The sequence below is a fragment of the Schistocerca americana genome, chromosome 7 (genome assembly GCF_021461395.2).
Source record: "Schistocerca americana isolate TAMUIC-IGC-003095 chromosome 7, iqSchAmer2.1, whole genome shotgun sequence".
NCBI classification, from domain to species: Eukaryota; Metazoa; Arthropoda; class Insecta; order Orthoptera; family Acrididae; genus Schistocerca; species Schistocerca americana.
In genome coordinates this window covers 337,023,489-337,051,208 of record NC_060125.1, presented here as the reverse complement: position 1 = coordinate 337,051,208, position 27,720 = coordinate 337,023,489, and the positions used below count along the sequence as shown (strand labels likewise).

Below are 27,720 nucleotides of genomic sequence, written 5' to 3'. Positions count from 1 at the left end.
TCACGTATCTCTGCTAAGCAACTTGGCCAGCTGGACTTTAATACTGCGGCGCTCGGGAGGGATTGCTTCCACCGCCCGCTGTTGTTCTGCGGCCGGGCTCTGGAGGCACAGCCAGCCACAATGAGGCGCTAATCGTGAACTGCAGCGGCTGGGCCGTGCGTCTGACGCTATTGTCGTCACCAGCAGCGCCACAAGATAGCGCTGCGCCAAGAGCCTCGAGGGAAGGCGGCGGCGGCGGTGGAGGCGGCCAGATCTGAGCAGGTGCCGCGGACACCGCCTCGGGGGCGTCTTTGTTCCCCAGGCTGGGAGGGAATCGCTGCCCACTGCAATCCGGATAGCGCACCGATCGCAGCTGCAGCCTGTCTCCAAGTATGTAATGCTGTTCCTTTCATTGACTTAAGTTCAAAACCATCGTACAATATGCGTTAGATGAGTATGTGCCAAGCAAGATCGTAAGAGATGGAAAAGAGCCACCGTGGTACAACAACCGAGTTAGAAAACTGCTGCGGAAGCAAAGGGAACTTCACAGCAAACAAACATAGCCAAAGCCTTGCAGACAAAAATTACGCGAAGCGAAATGTAGTGTGAGGAGGGCTATGCGAGAGGCGTTCAATTAATTCGAAAGTAAAGTTATATGTACTAACTTGGCAGAAAATCCTAAGATATTTTGGTCTTATGTCAAAGCAGTAGGTGGATCAAAACAAAATGTCCAGACTCTCTGTGACCAAAATGGTACTGAAACAAAGGATGACAGACTAAAGGCCGAAATATTAAATGTCTTTCTCCAAAGCTGTTTCACAGATGAAGACAGCAGTGTAGTTCCTCCTCTAGATTGTCGCACAGATGACAAAATGGTAGATATCGAAATAGACGATAGAGGGATAGAGAAACAAAATCGCTCAAAAGAGGAAAGGCCGCTGGACCTGATGGGATACCAGTTCGATTTTACACAGAGTACGCGAAGGAACTTGCCCCCCTTCTTGCAGCGGTGTACCGTAGGTCTCTAGAAGAGCGTAGCGTTCCAAAGGATTGGAAAAGGGCACAGGTCATCCCCGTTTTCAAGAAGGGACGTCGAACAGATGTGCAGAACTATAGACCTATATCTCTAACGTCGATCAGTTGTAGAATTTTGGAACACGTATTGTGTTCGAGTATAATGACTTTTCTGGAGTCTAGAAATCTACTCTGTAGGAATCAGCATGGGTTTCGAAAAAGACGATCGTGTGAAAGCCAGCTCGCGCTATTCGTCCACGAGACTGAGGGCTATAGAAACGGGTTCCCAGGTATATGCCGTGTTTCTTGACTTCCGCAAGGCGTTCGGTACAGTTCCCCACAGTCGTTTCATGAACAAAGTAAGAGCATATGGACTATCAGACCAATTGTGTGATTGGATTGAAGAGTTCCTAGATAACAGAACGCAGCATGTCATTCTTTATGGAGAGAAGTCTTCCGAAGTAAGAGTGATTTCAGGTGTGCCGCAGGGGAGTGTCGTAGGACCGTTGCTATTGACAATATACATAAATGACCTTGTGGATGACATCGGAAGTTCACTGATGCTTTTTGCGGATGATGCTGTGGTATATCGAGAGGTTGTAACAATGGAAAATTGTACTGAAATGCAAGAGGATCTGCAGCGAATTGACGCACGCTGCAGGGAATGACGATTGAATCTCAATATAGACAAGTGTAACGTGCAGCGAACACACAGAAAGATAGATCCTTTATCATTTAGCTACAAAATAGCAGGTCAGCAACTGGAAGCAGTTAATTCCATAAATCATCTGGGAGTACGCATTAGGAGTGATTTAAAATGGAATGTTCATATAATGTTGATCGTCGGTAAAGCAGATGCCAGACAGATTCATTGGACGAAACCTAAGGAAATGCAATCCGAAAACAAAGAAAGTACGTTACAGTACGCTTGTTCGCCCACTGCTTGAATACTGCTCAGCAGTGTGGGATCCGTACCAGATAGGGTTGATAGAAGAGAGAGAGAAAATCCAACGGAGAGCAGCGCGCTTCGTTACAGGGTCATTTAGTAATCGCCAAAGCGTTACGGAGATGATAGGTAAACTCCAGTGGAAGACTCTGCAGGAGAGACGCTCAGTAGCTCGGTACGGGCTTTTGTTAAAGTTTCGAGAACATAACTTCACCGAGGAGTCAAGCAGTATATTGCTCCCTCCTACATATATCGCGTGAAGATACCATGAGGATAAAATCAGAGAGATTAGAGCCCACACAGAGGCGTACCGACAATCCTTCTTTCCACGAACAATACGAGTCTGGAATAGAAGGGAAAACCTATAGAGGTACTCAAGGAAACCTCCGCCACACACCGTCATGTGGCTGGCGGAGTATGGATGTAGATGTAGATTTTTTTTTTTTTTTTGTTTTAGGGCGCACAACTTCGATGGTCATGACTACGTTAAGAATGCACCGCGAGGCACAAGTTTAAAACAACAACTAAAAGGGAAAACACGATAAAGGACAGACTGAAAGGCATAGGATTAAAAAACAGTATCATCAAATGTCCTTAGAGAGGTTTGTCAAATTGATAAAACGAAGAACGCGAGCAGCTGCTCGTGGGTCATCCGCTAAAATGGGATCTAGAGTACATGGCAGGTTAAGATCAAGACGCAGTGTGTTAAAATCCGGACAGGACATTAAAATGTGGCGGACCGTCAGCAATTGCCCACATGGGCAGAACGGCGCCGGCGCAGCCATCAGCAGATGGCGATGGCTGAACCGGCAGTGTCCAATGCGTAACCGGGCCAAAACGACCTCCTCCCGCCGAGAAGGGCGGGAGGAGGACGTCCAAGCCGCGGGAAGAGGTTTCACGGCCCGAAGCTTGTTGTCTGTAAGTGCAGCCCAATCGGCATGCCACAGCGATAAAATGCGCCGACAAATTACCCTGCTACAATCCGACGAAGGGACACAACAAGAAGCTGTCCGAGGCTGGAGGACCGCAGCCTTGGCCGCGGCATCTGCAGCTTCGTTCCCAGGGATACCGACATGGCCAGGGACCCACATAAAGCTAACCGGAGAACCGACGTCCACCAGCTGCTGAAGAGAGCGTTGGATCCGGTGCACGAAAGGGTGAACCGGATACGGATCACTGAGGCTCTGGATGGCGCTCAGGGAATCGGAGCAGATGACATAAGCAGAATGTCGGTGGCGGCAGATGTAAAGAACAGCCTGGTAGAGGGCAAAGAGCTCAGCTGTGAAGACCGAACAATGGCCATGGAGCCGGTATTTGAAACTTCGTGCCCCGACAATAAAGGAACACCCAACCCCATCATTGGTCTTTGAGCCATCAGTATAAATGAAGGTCATATTAATGAACTTCGAACGAAGTTCGACAAAACTGGAGTGGTAGACCAAACCGAGGGTAACCTCTTTTGGGAGCGAGCTGAGGTCAAGGTGAACGCTGACCTGAGCCTGGAGCCAAGGTGGCGTGTGGCTCTCGCCCACTCGAAAGGTTGCAGGGAGGGAAAAATCAAGGTGTTGAAGGAGGTGATGGAAGCGAACTCCAGGGGGTAGCAGGGCAGAGACATATAACCCGTATTGACGGTCGAGAGAGTCGTCAAAAAAGGAACGATAAGACGGGTGGTCGGGCATTGACAGTAGCCGACAGGCATACCGACAAAGCAGTATATCGCGCCGGTAGGTGAGTGGCAATTCGCCAGCGTCAGCATGAAGACTCTCTACGGGACTAGTATAAAACGCTTCGATCGCAAGTCGTAAACCCCGATGTTGTATGGAGTTGAGGCGGCGTAAGATGGATGGCCGTGCAGAGGAGTATACGAAGCTCCCATAATCCAGCTTCGAGCGGACGATCGACCGATATAGACGAAGCAGGACGGTTCGATTCGCTCCCCAAGACATACCAGTGAGAACACGGAGAACATTTAAAGAACGGGTACAACGGGCAGCCAAATATGACATGTGGAGACCAGATAAGTTTCCTGTCAAATGTAAGACCTAAAAATTTTGTTGTCTCCACGATTGGGAGAGCAACGGGACCAAGTCGTAAGGACGGTGGGAGAAACTCTTTGTATCGCCAGAAGTTAATACAGACCGTCTTCTCGGCAGAAAAACGGAAGCCATTGGCGACGCTCCAGGAGTAAAGACGGTCAAGAGAACGCTGAAGACAGCGCTCCAGGACACGTGTACACTGCGCGCTGCAATAGATGGTAAAATCGTCCACGAAAAGGGAGCCTGATACATCAGCTGGGAGGCAGTCCATTATTGGATTGATCGCGATGGCGAAGAGAGCGACGCTCAAAACTGAGCCCTGTGGCACCCCATTCTCCTGGCGAAAGGTGTCTGACAGGACAGAACCCACACGTACCCTGAACTGTCGATCCATTAAAAAGGAACGAATAAAAAGAGGGAGGTGACCGCGAAGGCCCCATGTATGCATGGTGCGAAGAATGCTTGTCCTTACCCGGCTTAGGAATCGTGACAACAATAGACTCGCGCCAGCATGCGGGAACATGTCCCTCAATCCAGATGCGATTGTAAGTACGAAGAAGAACACCTTTACCCGCAGGAGAAAGGTTCTTCAGCATCTGAATATGAATAGAATCAGGCCCTGGAGCGGAGGATCGTGATCGGCCAAGTGCGTTTTCGAGTACCCGCATGGTGAATGGGGCATTATAACTTTCACGATTCGAGGAGCGGAAGTTAGGTGGCCTAGCCTCCTCTGCCTGTTTGCGGGGGAGGAAGGCAGGGTGGTAATGAGCGGAGCTCGTAACATCGGCGAAAAAGCATCTGAAGGCATTGGAGACACCCTCAGGGGCCACAAGGACGTCATTCGCGACCGTCAAGCCAGAAACTGGTGAGTGGACCTTAGTGCCAGATAGCCGGCGCAGGCTACCCCAGACAACAGAAGGAGTAAAACTGTTGAAGGTGCTTGTGAAAGCAACCCACCTGGCTTTCTTGCTTTCTTTAATAATACGACGACACTGTGCACGTAATCTTTTATAACTGATACAATTCGCCACTGTAGGGTGGCGTTTAAAGGTGCGTAAAGCACGTTGACGAGCACGTAAAGCGTCTCTGCATGCTGCGGTCCACCAGGGGACCGGTACGCGACGTGGAGATGAAGTAGGGTGAGGGATGGAATGTTCAGCAGCAGCGAGAATGACTTCCGTGAGGTGTGCGACCTGACGATCGCAGCTTGTAAGGTTTGATCCTGAAAGGTCGCCCTGGAAGAGAAGAGCCCCCAGTCTGCTTTGGAGATGGTGCAACTAGATGAGCGCGGAGAGGGGGTATGCTGCAGGAGATGGATAACACACGGGAAGTGGTCGCTCGAATATGTATCAGAAAGTGCATACCACTCAAACCGGCGTGCAAGTTGGGGAGTACATATAGAGAGGCCTAAATGGGAATAGGTGTGAGATGTGTCCGAAAGAAAAGTAGGGGCGCCAGTATTGAGGCAGACAAGATTGAGCTGGTTGAAAAGGTCTGCTAACAGGGAGCCCCTCGGGCAGGATGCTGGAGAGCCCCAAAGAGGATGGTGGGCATTGAAATCTCCAGTTAACAAAAATGGTGCAGGTAGCTGAGCAATAAGTTGCATCATGTCTGCCCTGGTAACGGCAGATGACGATGGAGTGTAAACGGTACAAATGGAAAATGTAAAAGTGGGGAGAGTAATGCGGATGGCAACTGCCTGCAGACCGGTGTGCAACGTGATGGGATCGTAGTAAATATCATCCCGGACCAGCAACATAACCCCTCCATGAGCCGGGATACCTACCACAGGGGGTAGGTCAAAACGCACAGAGGTGTAGTGTGCCAAGGCAATTTGATCGCATGGGCGTAGCTTCGTTTCCTGGAGGGTTACGACGAGCGGACGGTGCAAGCGGAGCAACAACTTCAAGTCCTTTCGGTTGGAGCGAATGCTGCGAATATTCCAGTGAGTAAGTGCCATCGTAAGAAGAAAAGGAAGATGAAAGAAGGGGTCACCTCGAAGGCCGCTGAGGGCCTGGCTTCGAGCGAGCACTGCCGCCGCTATCAGTAGGCGGACAGTCATCGTCCATTGGGTCTATAGGTTCATCGGCCATCTTGGGAAGATGGCCGGGAGGGGGAGCTTCCTCCGCCGGTGAACGGCCAGATGTTCGGCTACCAGCAGTGCGGTCAGGCGAAACGGATGACGGCCTGGGGCGGCAACCGCTACGTGGTGCAGGAGAAGAAATGCGCCGTGGCGGAGAAGGAGAACTGTGCTTCCTAAGAGCCTTCTTGGAAGGACGTTTGGTGGAAGTACCGGTCGAAGGCTGGGAGGTCGAGGTACGTAGGAAGTCTGCACGGGACGGTTCCTTCTTGAAGGCCCGTGCATCTGACTTCTGGGTCTTCGTCTTAGCAGAAGCTAATGAAGGGGCTGGTGTCTGTGGGGTGATGGGAGGAAGAGGAGACGTCGACCGCGCGATCTTAGCACTGGCCGAACGGACGACCGTGGTGCTGAAGGTCAGATCGCATGTCTGGGTTGCCACCTCCCTGGTAGTCCGAGGAGATGCGAGGACAGTACTGTATTTCCCCGCTGGGAGCAGCGTGGGCTTCCTACTAGCCAATAGCTTGCGAGCAGCCGAGGTGGACACTTTCTCTTTGACCCGAATTTCTTGGATACAGCGTTCTTCCTTATAGACAGGACAGTCGCGGGAGGATGCGGCATGGTCACCCTGACAGTTCACACAACGGGGAGACGGAGGTGGACAGTCACCCTCATGGGCATCCCTGCCACAAGCGACACATTTAGCCGCATTGGAACAAGACTGTCGAGTGTGATTGAAACGCTGACACTGGTAGCAGCGCGTAGGTGTCGGGACATAGGGGCGAACAGAAATAACCTCGTAGCCCGCCTTGATGCGCGATGGCAGCTAAACACTACTGAAGGTCAAGAAAAGTGTCCGGGTCGGTACAAGGTCATTGTTGACCTTTTTCATGACCCTATGGACAGCCGTCACGCCCTGCTCAGCGAGGAAAGATTGAATCTCCTCGTCAGTCAATCCGTCGAGGGAGCTAGTATAGAGACGAATTCAAAGTTCGGTGAGCCTCCACCCGGACAGGGAACGTGTACAGGAGTGTGGCCCGAAGCAGTTTTTGTGCCTGAAAGGCGCTCTCAGTTTCTAGTAATAAGGTACCGTTACGCAACCTGGTACAAGATTTGACAGATCCGGCTATGGCATCTACGCCCTTCTGGATAACGAAAGGGTTGACAGAGGAAAAATCCTTTCCGTCCTCAGATCGAGAAACGACGAGGAACTGTGGGGCAGGCGGTAGTACTTTTGTCACTGGGGGCTGGTCATGTTTCCGTTTGTGGGCAGAAGTCGAGAGAGATGGAGTGAAATCCATTGCGGAGGAATCCCCCATGATTGCCAGCGTTTCCGATGGCGCGCTCCTTCCTTATGGGGACCCTCTCAGAGGGCACTCCCACCTTAGGTGAATGTTTACACCTCAGGTCACACCTCCAGAGAAACAGACGGAGGGACCAATCGGCATGGTCAGAAGGTATCAGCTCAGCCAATCACCCCTCCCTGGGCCTGGCCTTTACCAGGGGGTACGTGCGTGCCTTACATGTCTACCCAGGGCGGGGAATTACGCGTTACCCCGTCACTGGCTATGCGTGCGAACGCGTGGGTCGGCCTTCAGGCACGCACAGGGGGGAAGGAAAAAGAGGAAAAAGAAGAGAGAGAGGGAGAGAGAGGACAGACTGTCTCAAACGCCGAGGCGGAGACCGAAGAAGGCAATGAGAATAAGGCAATGGGAAGAAGGCAATGGGAAGAAGGCAATGGGAAGAAGGCAATGGGAAGAAGGCAATGGGAAGAAGGCAATGGGAAGAAGGCAATGGGAAGAAGGCAATGGGAAGAAGGCAATGAGAAGAAGGCAATGAGAAGAAGGCAATGAGAAGAAGGCAATGAGAAGAAGGCAATGAGAAGAAAATGTAGTCCATCAACAAAGGATGTGGCTTACAAAACACTCGTTCGACCTATACTTGAGTATTGCTCATCAGTGTGGGATCCGTACCAGGTCGGGTTGACGGAAGAGATAGAGAAGATCCAAAGAAGAGCGGCGCGTTTCGTTACCAGGTTATTTGGTAACCATGATAGCGTTACGGAGATGTTTAATAAACTCAAGTGGCAGACTCTGCAAGAGAGGCGCTCTGCATCGCGGTGTAACTTGCTCGCCAGGTTTCGAGAGGGTGCGTTTCTTGATGAGGTATCGAATATATTGCTTCCCCCTACTTACACCTCCCGAGGAGATCACGAATGTAAATTTAGAGAGATTAGAGCACGCACGGAGGCTTTCAGACAGTCGTTCTTCCCACGAACCATACGCGACTGGAACAGGAAAGGGAGGTAATGACAGTGGCACGTAAAGTGCCCTCCGCCACACACCGTTGGGTGGCTTGCGGAGTATCAATGTAGATGTAGATGTAGAGTAAGGCAACGAGAACGGGGGGGGCCAACGAGAAGCGGGGGGGCCAACGAGAAGCGGGGGGGCCAACGAGAAGCGGGGGGGCCAACGAGAAGGGGGAGGGGGGCAACGAGAAGGGGGGAGGGGGGCAACGAGAAGGGGGGATGGGCGCCAACGAGAAGGGGGGATGGGCGCCAACGAGAAGGGGGGATGGGCGCCAACGAGAAGGGGGGATGGGGAACAACGAGAAGGGGGGAGGGGGGCAACGAGAAGGGGGGAGAGGGGCAACGAGAAGGGGGGAGAGGGGCAACGAGAAGGGGGGAGTGGGGCAACGAGAAGGGGGGAGTGGGGCAACGAGAAGGGGGGATTGGGGCAACGAGAAGGGGGGGCAACGATAAGGGGGGCAACGATAAGGGGGGCAACGATAAGGGGGGAGGGGAGCAACGAGAAGGGGGGAGGGGGGCAACGGGAAGGGGGGAGGGGGGCAACGGGAAGGGGGGAGGGGGGCAACGAGAAGGGGGGAGGGGGGCAACGAGAAGGGGCGAGGGGGGCAACGAGAAGGGGCGAGGGGGGCAACGAGAAGGGGCGAGGGGGGCAACGAGAAGGGGCGAGGGGGGCAACGAGAAGGGGCGAGGGGGGCAACGAGAAGGGGCGAGGGGGGCAACGAGAAGGGGCGAGGGGGGCAACGAGAAGGGGCGAGGGGGGGCAACGAGAAGGGGCGAGGGGGGCAACGAGTAGGGGGGACTGGGGCAACGAGTAGGGGGGACTGGGGCAACGAGTAGGGGGGAGGGGGGCAACGAGTAGGGGGGAGGGGGGCAACGAGAAGGGGGGAGGGGGGCAACGAGAAGGGGGGAGGGGGCAACGAGAAGGGGGGAGGGGGGCAACGAGAAGGGGGGAGGGGGGCAACGAGAAGGGGGGAGGGGGGCAACGAGAAGGGGGGAGGGGGGCAACGAGAAGGGGGGAGGGGGGCCACGAGAAGGGGGGAGGGGGGCCACGAGAAGGGGGGAGGGGGGCCACGAGAAGGGGGGAGTGGGGCAACGATAAGGGGGGAGTGGGGCAACGATAAGGGGGGAGGGGGGCAACGATAAGGGGGGAGGGGGGCAACGATAAGGGGGGAGGGGGGCAACGATAAGGGGGGAGGGGGGCAACGGGAAGGGGGGAGGGGGGCAACGAGAAGGGGGGAGGGGGGCAACGAGAAGGGGGGAGGGGGGCAACGAGAAGGGGGGAGGGGGGCAACGAGAAGGGGGGAGGGGGGCAACGAGTAGGGGGTACTGGGGCAACGAGTAGGGGGTACTGGGGCAACGAGTAGGGGGTACTGGGGCAACGAGTAGGGGGTACTGGGGCAACGAGTAGGGGGTACTGGGGCAACGAGTAGGGGGGACTGGGGCAACGAGTAGGGGGGAGGGGGGCAACGAGGAGGGGGGAGGGGGGCAACGAGGAGGGGGGAGGGGGGCAACGAGGAGGGGGGAGGGGGGCCGCGAGGAGGGGGGAGGGGGGCAGCGAGGAGGGGGGAGGGGGGCAGCGAGGAGGGGGGAGGGGGGCAGCGAGGAGGGGGGAGGGGGGCAGCGAGGAGGGGGGAGGGGGGCAGCGAGGAGGGGGGAGGGGGGCAGCGAGGAGGGGGGAGGGGGGCAGCGAGGAGGGGGGAGGGGGGCAGCGAGGAGGGGGGAGGGGGGCAGCGAGGAGGGGGGAGGGGGGCAGCGAGAAGGAGGCATCGAGAAGAAGGCAAGGGAAAGAGTAAGGAAGACAGTGAGGTGGAGAAGAGCAAAGAAAGGATCCAACCAAAAGAAGGAAAAAACGAGAAGTGCAAAAGCAAAATGACAGCAAATAGAGGTCGTGGTTCCGTCCGTCTCCGGACGCAGGCGCTAACGACCCCCTTGAGGGGGTGTTACTCCTTTTAGTTGGTTCAAATGGCTCTGAGCACTATGGGACTCAACTTCTGAGGTCATTAGTCCCCTAGAACTTAGAACTAGTTAAACCTAACTAACCTAAGGACATCACAAAATTCCATGCCCGAGGCAGGATTCGAACCTGCGACCGTAGCGGTCTTGCGGGTTCCAGACTGCAGCGCCTTTAACCGCACGGCCACTTCGACCGGCTCCTTTTAGTTGCCTCTTACGACAGGGAGGAATACCTCGGGCCTATTCTAATCCTCGGACCCGCAGGGGGGAGATGTAGATGTAGACAATGGTGTTATTAAATCGTAGGGAAAGGCAAGAAAATTTCGCACTATTTTCAAAGACATGTACTACTGTATTAAAGCAAAATAACAAGATACGTTGTGATTGATTATATTAACTACGTATGAGCCACACTTTATAAACTTATTATTCTCTTATTATTATTGGCCCAGTTTATAGCCCATACATACAAAAATGTATGTACGTGTCTGTACGTCTAATATCTCCTCCTACGAAAACTGATAAATAAACACCTCCAAAGAAATGTTCAAACGTGTGTGAATTTCAAAGGGACCAAACTGCTGAGGTCATCAATCCATAGACTCACACACTACTTAAACTACCTTAACCTAACTTTATCTAACTTATGCTAAGAACAACGCACACTGCCATGCCAGAGGGAGGATTCGATCTTTGGCCCAAGGTGCCGCGCAGTACGTGACGTGGCAAATCCAACCTCACGGCAACTCCTCACGGCTCACAAATCCCTTACTGTGAGGCGTCAGTCCCTTTGGGGGTGAGGACCACCTGGCTACCAGAGTGGTGAAGGCGGGATAAAAACGAATCTTAGCCCGAAATGCATAAATTGCCAGACTTAATTCACCCACTATTTGAGATTGAGAGCACTTAGAAAGGTACAACAAACCTTAACTCTTTATCTGTACGAAATATTTTCTCCCTGACAACCCCCACAAAATGATGAAAGAAGGAAAGCTTATAGCTTACTACTTTTCGCTGTTCGTACAGTAAAAGCAACGCATGACTTTACAATGTGTTACTTCCTTACCACTACCTGCATTCGCATTCCTACAGAAAGTGTCAGCACTTCTGTCTCTATGCTGTTCATTTTTGGAACACAACCTACGACCAGCTTAGAGACAGAAGTGATGACACTTCCTGCAGGATCTGGCCGTCATTTTGCGGGACAATGCTCAAGCACGTACAGTGGAAGCTGTTGCTGTTTTGTTTGACTGATGGGGCTGCTAAGTGCTATACCACGTACTGTACTCCCCTGACTTACGCCCTCGTATGTTAACTCGATTTCTAAACTGGAAGAAACACTTTATCGCATTCGTTTCAGAACTGCTACAAATTCGTCGGGCAATAGATCGCGCCGCTCGAACTGTCAACACAACTGGCACTGCTAAGAGTATCCTACGACTTCCACTTCGCTGGCAACGGGTTATACACAATGCTGGTGACTACTTTGAGGGTCATTAATACTTTGAAACACGTATCAATTTTTTACGAGCTGAAAATAAATAGTTGCCACCATTAAAGTTCCAACCCTCGTGTATGGCGCCATTACATAAGAGCGCAATGGCAATGCCACTGTTAAATGCGGAAGAGAGAGCGGATACGTAGAAATAGCACATTCAAGGCCAGTACGAGGGGAAGACTTGTCTGCTGACGTGATAGAAGAAGAAAGTAGAGTCGATATACAAGAACTAGGGGATGCATTACTAGAATCAGAATTTGAAAGAGGTTTGGGAGATATAAGACCAAATGAGCCGAAGGAGTAGATAATGCTGTATTAGATATTATTAAATCATTGGGGGAAGTGACAACAAGACGAGTATTCACGTTGGAGTGTAGAGTGTATCAGCTTGGTTATCAGCTTGGGAATATAGAATCAGACTTACGGAGAAACCTCATTCAACAATTCCATAGATTGTAAGAGTCGGCAAGTGTAAGAATTGTCACACAGTCCGCTTAATAGCTCATGCATCCAAGTTGGTGACAGGAATAATATACATAAGAACGGAAAAGAAAACTGAGGATGTGTTGGATATCGGTCACTTTGACTTTGGGGAAGGTAAAAGCACCAGAGAGGCAATTGTTACGTGACGCTGATTATGGAAGCAAGACTAAAGAAACGTCAAGACGCTTTCATAGCACCTGCTGACTTGCAAAAATCGTTCGATAATGTCGAAAGGTACAAGGTGTTCGAAGTTATTAGAAAAATAAGTGAAAGCTATAGGGAGAGAATGGTAATATATAGCACGCACAAGAACCAAGTGAGTACAATAAGAGTTGAACATCAAGAACGAAATGCTCGAATTAAAAAGGGTGTAGGTCAGGGACGTAGTCTTTCACGCCCACTGTTCATACTACTCATTGAAGAAACAGTGACGGAAACAAGGAAATGTTCAGGAGTGGAATTAAAATTCAAGGTGAAAGGGTATCAACGATAAGATTATTTGAGGTCGTTGCTATCCTCAGTAAAAGTGAAGATGAATTACAGGGTCTGCTCAATGTAATTGACAATGTAATGAGTACAGAATATGGACTAAGTCGAACAAAGACGAAAGTAACGAGAAGCAGCAGAAATGAGAACAGCGAGCAACTTATCATCATAAATGGTGATCACGAAGTAGATGAAGTTAAGGAATTCTGATGCCCAGGCAGCAAAATGACCCTTGATGAACGAAACAAGGACGACATAAAAAGCAGACCAGTACTGGCAATAAGTGCATTTTGCTAGTGTCCAATATAGGATCTATTTTGTGGAAAAAATGTCTGAGAATGTATGTCTAAGGCACTGAAATTGTAAAGTAGGGAAACATGGACTGTGAGAAAACCGGAACAAAAGAGAATCGAAGCATTTGAGATATGGTCCTACAGAAGAGTGTTAGACATTACATAGACTGATAGGTACGACATGAGTTTCCCCACGGTACCGGAGAGGAAATAAACATATGAAAACCACCGACAAGAACAAGGGACGGGTTGGTAGGGCATCCGGTAAGTCATCAAGGAATAACTTCCATCTTACTAGAAGGAGCTGTAAGAGTAAAAACTGTAGATGAATACAGGGATGGAATATGTCCAGAAAATAATTGACTACGCAGGTAGCAAGTGCTACTCTGAGAAGGGGAAAAATGACTGTACGACACGTACGTCAGCTGGATGCGGTTTGCCCGTCCTCGGCCAGAACAACGGTGCTTTTCTTCTTACACTCTATGATCAAAGGTACCCCGAGACCTGGCGCCCTCCATCGGTAATACTGGAATTCAGTATGGTGTTGGACCACCCTTAGCCTTGATGACAGCTTCCGCAAGTTTACCTGGGGAATGGCAGCCCATTATTCACGGAATGCTACACTGAGGAGGGGTATCGACGTCGGTCTGTGAAGCCTGGCACGAAGTCGGCGTTTCAAAACATCTCAGAGTTGTTCTACGGGATTCAGGTCAGGACTGTGCAGCCCAGTCCACTACAGGGACGTTATTGTCGTGTAACCACTCCGCCACAGGTCGTGCATAATGACCAGGTGCTCGATGGTGTTTAAAGATGTAACAGCCAACCCTGAATTGGTTTTAAACAGGGGGAAGCTAGATGATTCTTAAAATATCAATGTAGGCCAATGCTTTGATAGTGCTACGCAAAACAACAAGGAGTGCAAGCCCCCTATATAAAAAATACCACCACACCATATCACCATCGCTTCCGACCTTAATTGTTGGCACTACACACGGTAGCAGATGACGTTCACCGGGCATTCGACATACCCGCACCCTGCCATCGGATCGCCACATTGTGTGCCGTGATTCATCACTCAACACAACGTTTTTCCACTTTTCAATCGTCCAATGTTTACGCTCCTTGCACCAAGCGAGCCGTCGTTTAGTATTTACCAGCGTGATGTGTGGCTTATGAGCAGCCGCTTGACCACGAACTCCAAGTTTTCTCACCTCCTGCCTAACTGTCATAGTACTTGCAGTGGATCCTGATGAATTTTGGAATTCCTGTGTGATGGTCTGGATAGATGTCTGCCTATTACACATTACGACCCTCTTCAACTGTCGGCGGTCTCTGCCAGTCAACAGACGAGGTTGGCCTGTACGCTTTTGTGCAGTACGTGTCCCTTCACGTTTCCACTTCACTACCAGATCGGAAACAGTGTATCTAGAGATGTTTAGGAGTGTGGAAATCTCGCGTACAGACGCATCGCACAAGTGACACCCAATCACCTGACCACGTTCGAAGTCCGTGAGTTCCGCGGAGCACCCCATTCTGCTCTCACGATGTCTAACTACTACTGAGGTCGCTGATATCAAGTACCTGGCTGTAGGTGACAACACAATGCACGTAATGTGAAGAAAAATGATATTTTTGGGGGTGTCTGGATACTTTTGATCAAATAGTGTATTTCAGAAATATTCGAAACATTCATCCAATTTCACACGACTGTATCTTCTTCTGTATCAGGTGTATTCGCCGATCTGTTGATGTGAGCTGGCTTGCGTTCGCATCTCGCATTGAGTAACCGAGGTGCTGCCGGCGAGTAACGATGGGATGATGAGAGGAAGGGAGGGTAGGGGGATATGAAGAAGTCTAGTTGGCACGAGAAACTGTTTTCAGGGAGTCTGCCGTATCGTAGCTAATGTTAGTTGTATGAAGATATTTCGCTTTACAGTGGCTGTCAATCCTTTAATTTCATTGATGAGGTGAAGAACTTGCGGCAGCTGAATATATAACATGATATTTCTTACGACTGATGGAGCCTTACCGTGAATGTCATTTTCGGGCGCTGTTTAAATCGACGTTGACATGTTTCGTAACTACTTTATTTACTCGTTAAACACAGAAACCGTGCACGTCAATACACACTACTTATTGTGCAATTAAGTACAGCATCAGTGTTTGGTTCCACTTTCTGAGTGCCGCTAATTCGAAGACAAGCTTTTTAATGGAAGTCTGTCGTGAGCTTCTGTGGGTGGATTTCATTCCCATCATTGTAGATGTGAAATTAGTACGCCTGGAAAGACGTCGTGGATTTGATCCAATGACACGTACACGACACCTGCGGGATAGTGGATGTACTGAAAATATTTCCGACGTCGTGTGCCATCTGCGTAGCGGAATAGCTGCCAGAGCGCCATATATGTCTATCCTTTAATAGGGAATGCTCACAGCGAGAATACTCGGAGTGGTGCAAACGTGTGAAACCAGCAAACAACCATGCCACGGAAACACAATCGCCTTTCGTACAGTTAAATGACTGAGTTAGAAAGGAGTCAAATTGTGGCGTGCCGAGAGGCGGGAAATTGCTTTCGGAGAACTGCCACACAAGTTGTATGTGCTGCGTCAGTTTTGCAGTGACGCTGATATCAGTGGTCCTGTCAACATTCTCTGTATCCTTAGACGACGTTCTGGGCGTCCACGCAGCACAGCCGCCCGCGATGATCGTCGTATTGTAAAGGCAGCAGTCGCAGACCATATCGTTACCGCAGATCAGATTAGAGGGCTTGTGAAGGCAGGCGTGTCAACACGAACTGCTGCGAACCTGTTATTAGCAGTCGGACTACGGGCGCTACCGTCTTTTACTCGCGCCACAACCTCGACGTGCATGGCTAGTCTGGAGTCGTGGGAGGATGACGAGGATGGTGGAATGGTGCGCCATGGTCTTTAGCCATAAAAGCGGATTCTGCATGAACGTAAGAGATGGTCGTCCTTGCGTACGGCATAGACCTGGTGAGTGCAGTCTCGTAGTTTGCGTTCGTCCAAGACACCTTGACCTCACTGACCGTATTGTCTGGGAAGCAAATGCTACAACTCTCGTTCACCTTTGATGTTTCTGGAGGGGATGCTAACCAAAGCACGGTATTAGCAAATGGTTGAGAGAGTGGTTCGTTCGCCCTTCTTGTAACAGGAAAGTGTGGTGTTTATCCAAGAGAATAATGCTCACACACACACACTGCCACACTACCACTGAAACTCAGTGGGTGCACAAGACGGACAGCCATTTCCCTGGCCAACATGGCCTCTGGACTTTCCTTCAGTCGAGCACGTGTGAAACACGATGGAACGGGAAGTAACTCGTGCCACTCGTCATCCAACAACTCTTCCAGAACTACCTGGAAAGGTCAAAACAAGCGTTGCATAGCACACCCCAAGACAGTATTCAATCGATTTGATGCCACAGTCAGCGCCTGCATTGACGACCTTGTAGGATACACCATGTGCTAATATCTGTGATTGACCTTGGGTCGATACCTGGAACATCAGAATCGCTGGTGTTATTGAACTGTACATGTAATAATTTCATGTACTCAATATGTAATGTTAGCATAATAAATATTGAGTGAACTGGAAGCCCCTAAACGTGTGTATTTTTTCCAGCAGCCTAAGTAGGTTCTTACATCGATGTAATCGTAGCTTCAACGTTGTGGATATTTACGTGAAAGGAAATTATAATATTGGTCTACAAGACTTATTTTGTTATGAAACTTATCATGTGACTGCCATGGTGTTGATTTTCATCGATTGCAGAAGAGCTATTTTTCACTGTAAACATTGCACCATTAGGCCTACATGACTGCGTTTAAAATTACGACGAACCTCGTCGGTGCTACGTAGTGACGTGTAACAGTGACATTTTACTGCGAGCTCTCACTAATCAGGTGACGGGCGAGCGCGTGCGCTCGTGCTCTCGTAGCAGCCTCCTGAAGAGGCCTGTTCTACATGAATAAATGTGGAAGCTTGGAATAAACTTTAATTTACGCTTAGTAAAAGTTTTAGTTTTCAGAATAAAAACCCGGTTTTCCAAAGGTAAATCAGTTACATGTATGGGTATAAAACCTCCGGATACTTTATGAAGTTACGTTTATGACAAATTTCCAATTGCCTTTCACAAACTTCCAACCTAGGGACAACCGCAAGCGCAATAAACACGATGATAATTGTCAAATTCGTCAGCTACTCCTGCGACCATGCCTGCAGGTGACGATATTCACAGCTGTTGCTAACATGGTATCACAGGTCACGGAGAAACGGAGAAAGAAAAACGCCTTTTGTTGCTGTGTTTTTGTCGTCCCTCCTAGACGCACATTGGATAATGACTGAGCGACACGACTGACCAGCAGCACCACTGAGACCCCTACCGGCAAGTACATAGATCGGCCACTTATCAGGGGTAATCAAAAAGTTTCACTTCAAAGTCCGTACTCTCCATAATCGGTATGTCAATTACCCAAAATCACCGTGAACACTGAGTCAATAATCCCGCACACGCACCAGGTTGAAGATAAACTGAGGTAAAGCACTGTATTCTGCTGCGTGAAGAAGTCCTTAATTGCATACTGCACATACTAGACCAGAAGGAAAAATCGATCACACAAGGCCTTTTGTAAGGGATCAGAGGCATGATAACCGCATGGGGAAAGAGATCAGGACTATAGGGCGGGTTCTCGAGTGTCTGCCTCTTGAGTTGATGTCCTTAATGGGAGAGACTGGCTTTTGCAAATAGACCGACGTCTAGGGTCGAGTAGTGGCCACTACGGAATATGGCGCACCAATCCACAACGATGGTTTTCGTTAGATACTCTCCCCCATATACATTCTGCATCCTCAGATCGATGACTACCGGTGTCTGGCCTTTGGTAACTAAGAAAAGAATAGCAATACGTTGTTCCTGTTAGGTATCATTTGGTAATACCGACGCCATAGTTCACGCTTCCGCAATCACGTGCGTCACGAAAGGAATGCCACACTAATCCCTTGCCTACATGTCAGTGCTTACACACGGTGTTCCAAAACTCCCCTTACGATCTGCCATGATTTGTAGAGGTCACGGAATAGAAAGTATTCAGAATTCTTGAAATCATGTTTGTTAGACAGGTATGCAATAGGGTAGTCATGGCGGGTGGCTGGGGAACGGGAGCTTACGTTGGATCGGCTGATGTTATTTGACGTCTATCCTACTTGTTTGACAAGGTTCGAGTCTCATTCACGTATCTGTGGGTGTTGGTACAACATGTTGGAGTACACGTTTACAGAATACACTGACATAATCCTTCTGAATGGCGCTCTCTATAATGGAAGAGCTGCTCGTCCCCTTTATCAAGATCGTTCTTCACAAACGTCCGACTCCACCACCCTTGGCAACAGTTACACAAAGGTTTCGACAAAAGTTTACCTTCTCAGTCAGCAGGCAAGATGTGGTGCTCCTAGGACACATCTCGCACTCGAGTTGGAAGAGATCGTACTGTCTCACGTTGAAGAGAACCCGTATTTGGTTATTAATGTGTGGAATTGCAAAGCAAGTGATGTACTGGTTTAAGCCTAGTAAATTACTTGTGAATGTGGTCGTGTTACGAACATATTTTCGAATGGCTGTAGCACGGAAATGTTGTGTTTAGGGACATGGATTACAATTCAAAATATTATCTACTCAGTTGCCTCTATAAGACCTAGAAGTCTGTGAGGGAAATTTTGGAGCACCCGGTGTATCCACATAGCAGTCGAGCTACGTTAACATGTAAGGTGTGGCAACGCCCTCAACGAAAACTTCTTAATCGCCCATTATAAAATTGACGTCCGGGCTTACTTCTGGTTTAGATTCACTCTGTAGTATTTGAAATCGGATGAAGCTTTCTCAGACACCCTGTACGTTTCCTCGCACTCTGACACACCGTAAACAACGCTATTGACCACCACCTATAATGTCTTCGTACTTTCTACTTTACTATACGCTGTCTTGCCATTCTCCAGTTTCACAAACAGCATGAAATAGTGTAATTAACTGATACCTAAAGCGTTGAGAAAAGATGCACTGCGAAATCACTCTCACGATGATATAGTAAAAAAGGTTGAGACAAGAAATAATATCGTCACTATGGGTTGCCTTGTTTACGGTTCACCGACATTAGCAAGTTTAATTATTACCGTCTCTGATACTTGCATGCGTTAATACGTCGCTTCTGGGACATGGGACGGGGACACGCGCCGACCCAGGATCGAATTCACCCGGAGGATTTACTACGAGGGCCAGTGCACCGACCAACCTGGATGTCGTTTTCAGGTGTACGTCAATAACTGGCTGGTACGCACAGCCCGCCTGTTACACAATGAGCAAACACTTCGAAGCTTTCCCAATCTTATGGACAACACAAATTCCGTCCAGATGATGGAGCGGTCCGGGGTGTGTGTGGTGGGAGGGGGGGGGGGGGGGGGGGGAGAAAGGTCGGGGACGGAATAGTGTGTGGTAGGGTGATGGGCGGGGAAGGGGAAGGAATGGTGACAGGAAGGGACATAATTTCACAGTCTATCATTGACATTCCCAAATCCAGCTAAGCATAATTGTTGCAAAGGTGTAAGGAGAATTACTATCTAGTAATCGTCTCGCATATTACGGTTCTCCAATAACTAAGTACATTTGTCCCTCATATGCATACTTCGCAATAATTACGTTACACAATGTTCCTTCCAGGAGGGAGTAGGAACCGTCGCTACAAGGATGAATGTGTCTGCACGACACTGTAACGACATGAGAGCTCACCGCTCGAGAAAGACTATGTGTAGCGCGCGCTTTCTCTTGCTCTGATATTTCACACGAAACGATTACATCTTACGAAAAACCGCCCCACCGTTTTTGATTATTGTCTTCCACAATACGGTAGACATACTCGAATGCTTATAATATTTATATGACAATTTATGCAGGTACTCCCCTGTTTCCAATAAATACTCTAAACCATAATTACGGCCACTTGGAAGCAAAGTCTGGTATCGAGCACGTCACATTACAGGAAACTTTCTAAAATCGTAATACTTCCTGGCAGTAACTGTATTCGTAGGCATCTACACTGCCCGGGACCATTAATGTGAACAGCTGTCCTAACCTTCACCTGCATCGCGGACCGCTGATAGACGTGCAGGAAAACAGTCACTAAGATTCTGGATGGCACCGACAGGGATGAGAGCAAGCCGACTCCAGCGCCCTGGCCAGCTGCCCCAAGATTCTCGTTTGGAGATGCATGATGCGTTCAGCTCTGTCTCAGTGGTCCCACAGACTCCCGATTGGATTTATATCCAGGGAATTTGGTGGTCAGGGGAGTATGGTAAACTCATCCTTTTGTTCTTCGAAACACTCACATACATTGCGAGCTCTGACTCGGTGCATTGTCTTGCTGGTTGATGTCATCGTGCCGAGGACATACAAACTGCATGTAGACGTGTAAATAGGTCCGAAGTACAGATGAAGACTTGTGTTGATCCACTGTGCTTCCAGAATGATGTATTGAACCAGAAAAAGCCACAAAATAATTCCCTACAATACAGCGCTCCTTCTTCCAAGTTGCACCCTTACAGCGACTGTGATAGAGTATTTGCTTTCGAATGTTTTAAGCCGCACACGCCAAAGGTAATCTGTCTAATGGAACATAAAACGTGATTAATCGGAAAAAGGACATGTGTCGCTATTAACGGGACGTCTAGTTGCGGTATTGGCGTGTAGATTCCAGCCTCCTTATACTTTACCATGGCGCCACGAGAACAGTTTACAAACTTATCCATTTCTGAAATACTTCCATCCTTGATCCTAAAGCCAATGATATACCCTTTCGGACGTCAGATAAATCCCTTCGATTACACATTACGAACACTGCAGTGTATCCCACGTCCCACTCAAACAAATTATATACCCGCCACCGGTGCTTCTGCCACCTGCTGTCTGTGAGTGGCCATTACACATTGACGTAAAACATGAGCGGAGGTCACATTAATGTTACTGGGCCGTGTATATGAGCAGCAGACAAGATATGACTTCTTCTCGAAACTGTAGCATTAAACCATCGTGTAATTAGCAACACAACTCTTGTTGGGTCTGCTACCGGATTTGGGTTAACATCTCAATCATGCTATAGCACTTAGTAAACGCATCAGTAATGAAAGGGACTGCTCTTCTTTCGTTCTCTTACATCTTATCCAGTTTGGCCGTGTTCATGGCGGAGAACGTCGGCGATCTCATTAAATTGGGGTACAAAGATTATCAGTGTATCATAAAGAGACCAAAGAGTTTTTTTTGAGGTTGTTACTGTAGTGATTCCGGTATGAGTATATAAGCACCGACATGGAGGCAAGGGATTAGTGAGGCATTCGTGTGTTTCCGACAGTTGTGCGTTAAATACGGAAATGTGAGCTATGACGACGTTATTACCAAATCCTTCCTAACAGGATACCGTGGTGATATTCTCTTGGCTGCCGAAGGACATCGATTTGAGAACGAAGAATGTGTATGTTGCAGAATAACTGTAAAACACCGTTGTGGAATGATGTAACAACTTCCGTGTACATTCCCATATCCCATTTGTCGTAACGCGGAAGTTACGACAAATCAAGTGGGAGGCACTCTAGCACCCTCCCTACATTCCTGATCCCTCTCTTACGCCTTCGGTCCCTTCAAAAGGCCTTGAAGGGTTCTACGATTCCTATTGGATGCGGACGTGCAACCGGCACTCATGGACTCCATCACACTGCAAGACACTGTATTTTACCAAACGGGTATCTCATGCCTGGTGAGTCAGGGGGATGATTACTTCAATGCTCACTGCGGTTTTACCTGATTGACATATTGATTCTGGAATTCACGATCATCGTGAGGAAGCTTTTCTATTGCCCTTTATACATCACATATGGATACTTGTAGGGAAAGGTGGGTACTGTAGTCACACTAACGATAACGTTGCTTTTCTCTGACATCACGTCATGCATAAGCGTATGAAATACGTCTGTATAAATTGTATAAATTCTGTAACTGTAAAAACCTTGTATTATTATTGAATGCTCTTGTCCTAGCGGTAAAGTGAGCTGAAGTGAAAGTCTGCAAAGTTGCCTCTATGCCCGGCAGATTGGTAAAGTGGCCGCAGACAGAGAAAACGAAAATATAAAACTCAGATGAAGTTAGATCTGATTTTCTAAGGCTTACGTTTGGATGTCCCTTTGTAAACTGGGTTACCCAATCCTTGCCTGACACCTGTTTCTCTTTGTTGAATTTCTGCGATGGATTATTCCATTCATGTAGCTAAAATGAAAAGTTGTTACTTACATTCCATAATATATTCATTACAAGTCAAAAATGTGATGTTCTTCCTCTTGGTTGAATACTCATCGGAAGTTGTGAAGAGCATTCTCCTCAGTATCATCAAGTTTCTTTAAAGAATTCTTCTTTTAAAGGTGTTTCTTGAGACACTGAATAATTTGGCTTCTGTAGCAAACGGAATCTTTCCTTACAGCATCGCATACCTATTGCGTAGCTTGGAAATTGCACGATTATTTTAGTGATTTTTCTTAAGTAATTTCATGGCATCTTAACGTACACTTTGAAAGGAGAACACGGGCTTAAACGAAAATATAAGCACCCTGAGGGCTTAATACATTTATTTAATGAAATATTGTTCTCTTCCGTTGTCTTAAGGGAAGTGCTTTATAAAATACATGATCAGGCAAAGTGACCACATGGCCAATTCGCCCTGTCAGGGGACTGGCCACAATACATTTGAAAACATATGCCCACGCAAAATGACTATTTGGCCAATACGAAATTAAATAATCTGGGGAAATTATAAACACTTGGTTTTAAAGTTTTACCAGCAATGTAGTAATTAACTGTCACAATAAGGGCAAATGAGTACGTCAATTGCGTTATATCAAGCGTAGAGAGAACAAAAAATACGAGGCGCGTTCAATAAATGATGAAAGAGTTTCTCTTCCAATTTCGGTTGAAAAATGCTGAATTTCTTGTCCGACAGAAATACCTCTTCCTAGACCCGATAGTCTGATGAGATTCCGATAGGCGGCGGCACTATACGTAGCGTTCAAAATGGTGTCTTAAACGGCGGTGCGCACCAAGCATAGAGCTGTAATTTTCTTTCAGAGGACAGTCAAAGCATCGCAGATGTTCCTAGGTGCTTGCAGATAGTCTACAGAGACTTGTCAGAGAACAAAAGCACGGTGAGACGTTGGGCGAGGCGTCGTCGTTCGACTGTTCTTCCTCATCCACTCTACAGGCCAGATCTTACACCTTCCAACTTCCGGGTGTTTAGCCCTATGAAGGATGCAATCCGCGGGAAGCATTATGTTCATGAAGGGGAGGTTACTGATGCAGTGAGGGGTTTGCTCCGACGTCGACCACTAGAATGGTACCATGCGAGCATATAGACCCTCCCAATAAGGTGGAGTAAGGTGGTCGCACTGAACGGAGATTATGTTGAAAGGCAGTGTTTTGTAGCCAAAAGAGTGGGGAATAATATGGCTATTGGCACCCTCAATAAAACCAACAAGTTTTCAGAAAAAAAGGTACTTACTGAACGCCCGTCGTATTTCTAATATATTTCAAATGGCTGTGAGCACTGTGGGACTTAACTTCTGAGGTCATCAGTCCCCTAGAACGTGGAACTACTTAAAGCTAACTAACCTACGACCATCACACACATCCTTGCCCGAGGCAGGATTCAAACCTGCGACCGTGGCGGTCGCACGGTTACAGACTGTAGCGCCTGGAACTGCTCGGCCACCTCGGTCGGCCGTCTTATTTCACTGCGGAAGAGTGCGCACAACTAAAGCCACGAAATTTGCTGACCAAGCAAATATCGTCCGTACTGGTGAAATGTTACGTGATACCATGTACAATGGGGGTTCCTATCTGCCGGCCGGAATGGCCGAGCGGATTTAGGCGTTACAGTCTGGAACCGCGCGACCGCTACGGTCGCAGGTTCAAATCCTGCCTCGGGCATGGATGTGTGTGATGTCCTTATGTTAGTTAGGTTTAAGTAGTTCTAAGTTCTAGGGGACTGATGACCTCAGATGTTAAGTCCCATAGCGCTCACAGCCATTTGAACCGTTTGGTTCCTATCTAAAAATTGAAGTTTATATCCGTTTGACCTATGGAAGCGCCATCTAGTGGGCTGACCATAGCGTCATCTGGTTTCCCCCTTCAAGCTAGACAAGTTTCGTTCATTGTAGTTTTTTCGTTTGACGCTTATTTCGTGAGAAATTGGGCCCGGTCACGATGAATGGACCACCCCGTGTACGTACCGTATAGTTCGTTCCTCTTTAGCTCTTTAACTGGATGGATATTGTTATTTCACAGTTGTCAGTTTGCAGTAATCGATCGCCAATTACGGAATTGGTAAACAATGGTCTTTCTTCTTACTAATTTCTAACATATTTGTCTAGGTTCAGTTGTAATTACTATTCTTTGTCCCTAGCTTCACTTCTCCGTATGCGTTCGTGCACTTCAATTCTGTTTCCTGAGGTTGCGACTACTGCAATATCAGCGAACAGACTCACGAAACTCCAACGTCCATCAAGACACTTGCACATGTCTTGAAAAATAACAGCCCTTGCGGTAAATCTGATATCGGAACATAACTGAACCGATATTCAGTATCCCCACGTTTTTCCCACCACGGGACAGTAAAGAACTGTAGCGAAAGCCTTTAGGAAGTGCAGGGAACGTGGCATCGAACTGAGAGATCTTTCCTACAATTCTCTGCAATTAACACTTGAAATGAGCGACCTGAATTTCCCTATAACATAGTTTGTCGAATGTCTTTTCATCCTTTAGAAATTTTGTCTCTTCTAGAAGAACTAGAACTTTTTGTAAAAATTTCGTCGGTCGTTTAGCGATATATTCTCAGAATTTTGGTATAAGAGGCATGAGGTGTCTTGTGGCTCGTTACCCAGGAATTGCTTTTCGTATGATACGTTACACATATATTTGTCCTAGTGTACGGAGATTAACTGAACACTACTACAAACGCAACCTTGTTCCATCCTCTCACGGTATTTGCTAGTGATACCAATAATGCCGTTTCTTTTCTTTTTTTTCTTCTTTTTTTCTTTTTTCTAAATAGCCCCTTAACAGTGATACACAGTACAGAGCCGTATGGGTAGGTCTGCTAGGGAAGAGTCAGCCGATATGTACTTCGTGTATAGTTTCACTGAATGCAATATAAGGAACGACAATGATACTCCTTCAATAAAATTCTTCAGGGTATCAGACCGCATCGTCATAATTTTAAAATGTGCCAACGTTTCGGCCAGCGTTGCAGCTAGCCTTCATCAGGGCCTTACGTTAACTGCTAAATGAACACACTTGGATTCCTTAAATAGCTGCACGAGAAAACCGTGTCGTTACTTGATTGGCTGTACTAGGAGGAGGAGGAGGGGTGAAAGGTATGCTTTATTGGTGTTTCCTTTATTATCTGTCATTGGCTGAAATAGCTGTTTTCTATTGGTCTTTATATTAATCCACCCCATTGGAGGAGACGGACGAATAGCGAACAGGTGATGGCTGTGACGTCACACTGTTTCCATGCTGTCCAGAAGCCGGCTGCGGCGTGCCATTGCTTTGTGTGCTCGCGACCACTACTGTGGCTCTCCGCGTGTCCGCATGGGCCGCCACGGCTCTGCCGCCGCTCCGTAGCCCTGCTATTGCAGGCAGCCAAGACCTCGGAAGCTTGTACCCGTCCTCTCTATTCATGTTGGCGGGTCTTTTGGCTATTTCTATCGCCTCTCTAATCTTTCTTTTGAAAGTGAGAGGCTGTTTCGCCAGGACGCGGGCTTCTTGAAAAAATATTGGTTTCCCGCACTCGTCTCGGTGTTCCGCCACTGCTGACTTAGTGTGTTGTTTCAGGCGGATATATCTTTCATGTTCCGAGAGCCTAGTGCTGATCGGACGTCCCGTCTCACCTATGTAAACTAATCCACACGCACAACCAATTTCATACACGCCAGCTGTGTGTAGTTTGTCAACTGCATCCTTGGTAGAACCGAGCATGTCTGATATTTTGTGTCTGCTTCGGAAAATTGGTTTGATGTCGGCTTTTCGTAGGATTTTGCCAATACGTTCGGTGACCCCTTGTACATATGGTAACACAGCAATGCTCTGTGCCTCCTTCTCCTCTTCCCTATTAGTCTTCTCCCTTGTCGACATGGTGCTGTCTATCATCTGCTTCCCATAGCCATTAGTTCCGAAGATGGACCTGAGGTGTTCAAGTTCTGTCTTCAGATGATCTTCGTCGCTTATCCTGTACGCTCTCTTCGTTAGCGTGTGCAGGGCGGACTTCTTCTGCGTGGGGTGATGGTGGGAGGAGGCGTGAAGGTACCTGTCCGTATTGGTTGGTTTCCTGTACACTTTGTGGCCAAGTTTACCATCAGGTTTTCGATAAACTTCCACGTCGAGAAAAGGCAGCACCCCATTCTTCTCTGTTTCCATTGTAAACTGGATTTTCCTATGCTGTTGGTTAAGGTGCTTGTGGAAGTTCTGTAACTCCTCTTCTCCGTGGGGCCAGATGACGAAAGTATCATCGACATAGCGAAGCCAACAATTTGGACGTAATGGTGCGGACTGGAGGGCTGTTTCCTCAAATGCCTCCATGAAAATTTCTGCTGCGATAGGCGATAGGGGTGAGCCCATAGCTACACCGTCAGTTTGTTCATAAAATTGACCTCTCCACCTGAAATAGGTGGTCGTCAGACAGTGGCGCACAAGCTCACATACATCAGGTGCCACGCGTTCTTCTAGGATGTTCACAGTATCTGACACTGGGACATTCGTGAATAGGGGTTTGACGTCGAAGCTAACCATCAGATCTTGGTCCGTAACACGCATTTCCTTTAGGAGAGACACGAAGTGAGTGGAATCCTTAACGTAGGACTCGGTTTGATGCACTAGGTGTCGGAGCCTAGGTGCCAGTTCTTTCGCTAGGTAGTAGGTCGGCGAATTTATACTGTTTACTATGGGCCTTAAGGGGAAGTCGGTTTTGTGTACCTTCGGTACACCATATATCCTTGGTGCCTGTGTCACTTGCGGGATGAATCTTCTGGCCTTGTCGAAATTGATTCTAGAGTGCTTCAGCAGTGCCTGCGTCGTTTTGATTACCTTGGCCGTCGGATCTCCCTGAAGTTTCTTGTAGATAGGTTCTGCGAGAATATCTTCCATTCGTTTGTTGTAATCAGTCGTGTCCAAGACTACAGTGGCGTTGCCCTTATCTGCCTGTACCACTACTAAGTGGGGGTTGTCCCTGAGTTCCTTGATGGCATGGTATTCCTCAGCGTTGATGTTTTGCTTCGGTGGCTTTGCTTTATTCAGAACTCTGACCGTTTCCTGCCGGATCTTCTCCGCCTCGGCCTGCGGCAGATGACGTACCGAAGCCTCTACGGATTCTATGATATCTTCTTTTGGAACTCGCTTAGGTGCGACTGCGAAATTCATCCCCTTGGCCAGGATTGCTGTGGTTGCTTCGCTCAAGGTGTGGCTGGAGAGGTTGACCACTGTCCGTCGCCTGTCCAGCGTCAATGTTTCGTCCGTGGCTTTCTGTTGTAGTTTGTCGTACTTTCTCAT

General features: G+C 48.5%; 1 protein-coding gene across 1 annotated transcript; it reads right to left on the bottom strand.

Annotated features, from left to right (window-relative positions):
- On the bottom strand, positions 1 to 27,720 carry LOC124622918. Its single transcript, XM_047148708.1, has 2 exons — positions 27,259 to 27,720; positions 1 to 99 (listed from the first exon to the last, which is right to left on the bottom strand). The coding sequence occupies exons 1-2, from the start codon at positions 27,718 to 27,720 to the stop codon at positions 1 to 3; spliced, it is 561 nt and encodes a 186-aa protein (XP_047004664.1).

Bases quoted from the DNA above. Each gene is read 5' to 3' on its own strand.
- LOC124622918 (XM_047148708.1), bottom strand. From the start codon at position 27,720: ATGAGAAAGTACGACAAACTACAACAGAAAGCCACGGACGAAACATTG. The intron at 100-27,258 runs GTAATCAAAACG...CTGTGCCTCCAG, and splicing joins AGGGAGATCCGACGGCCAAG to AGCCCGGCCGCAGAACAACA.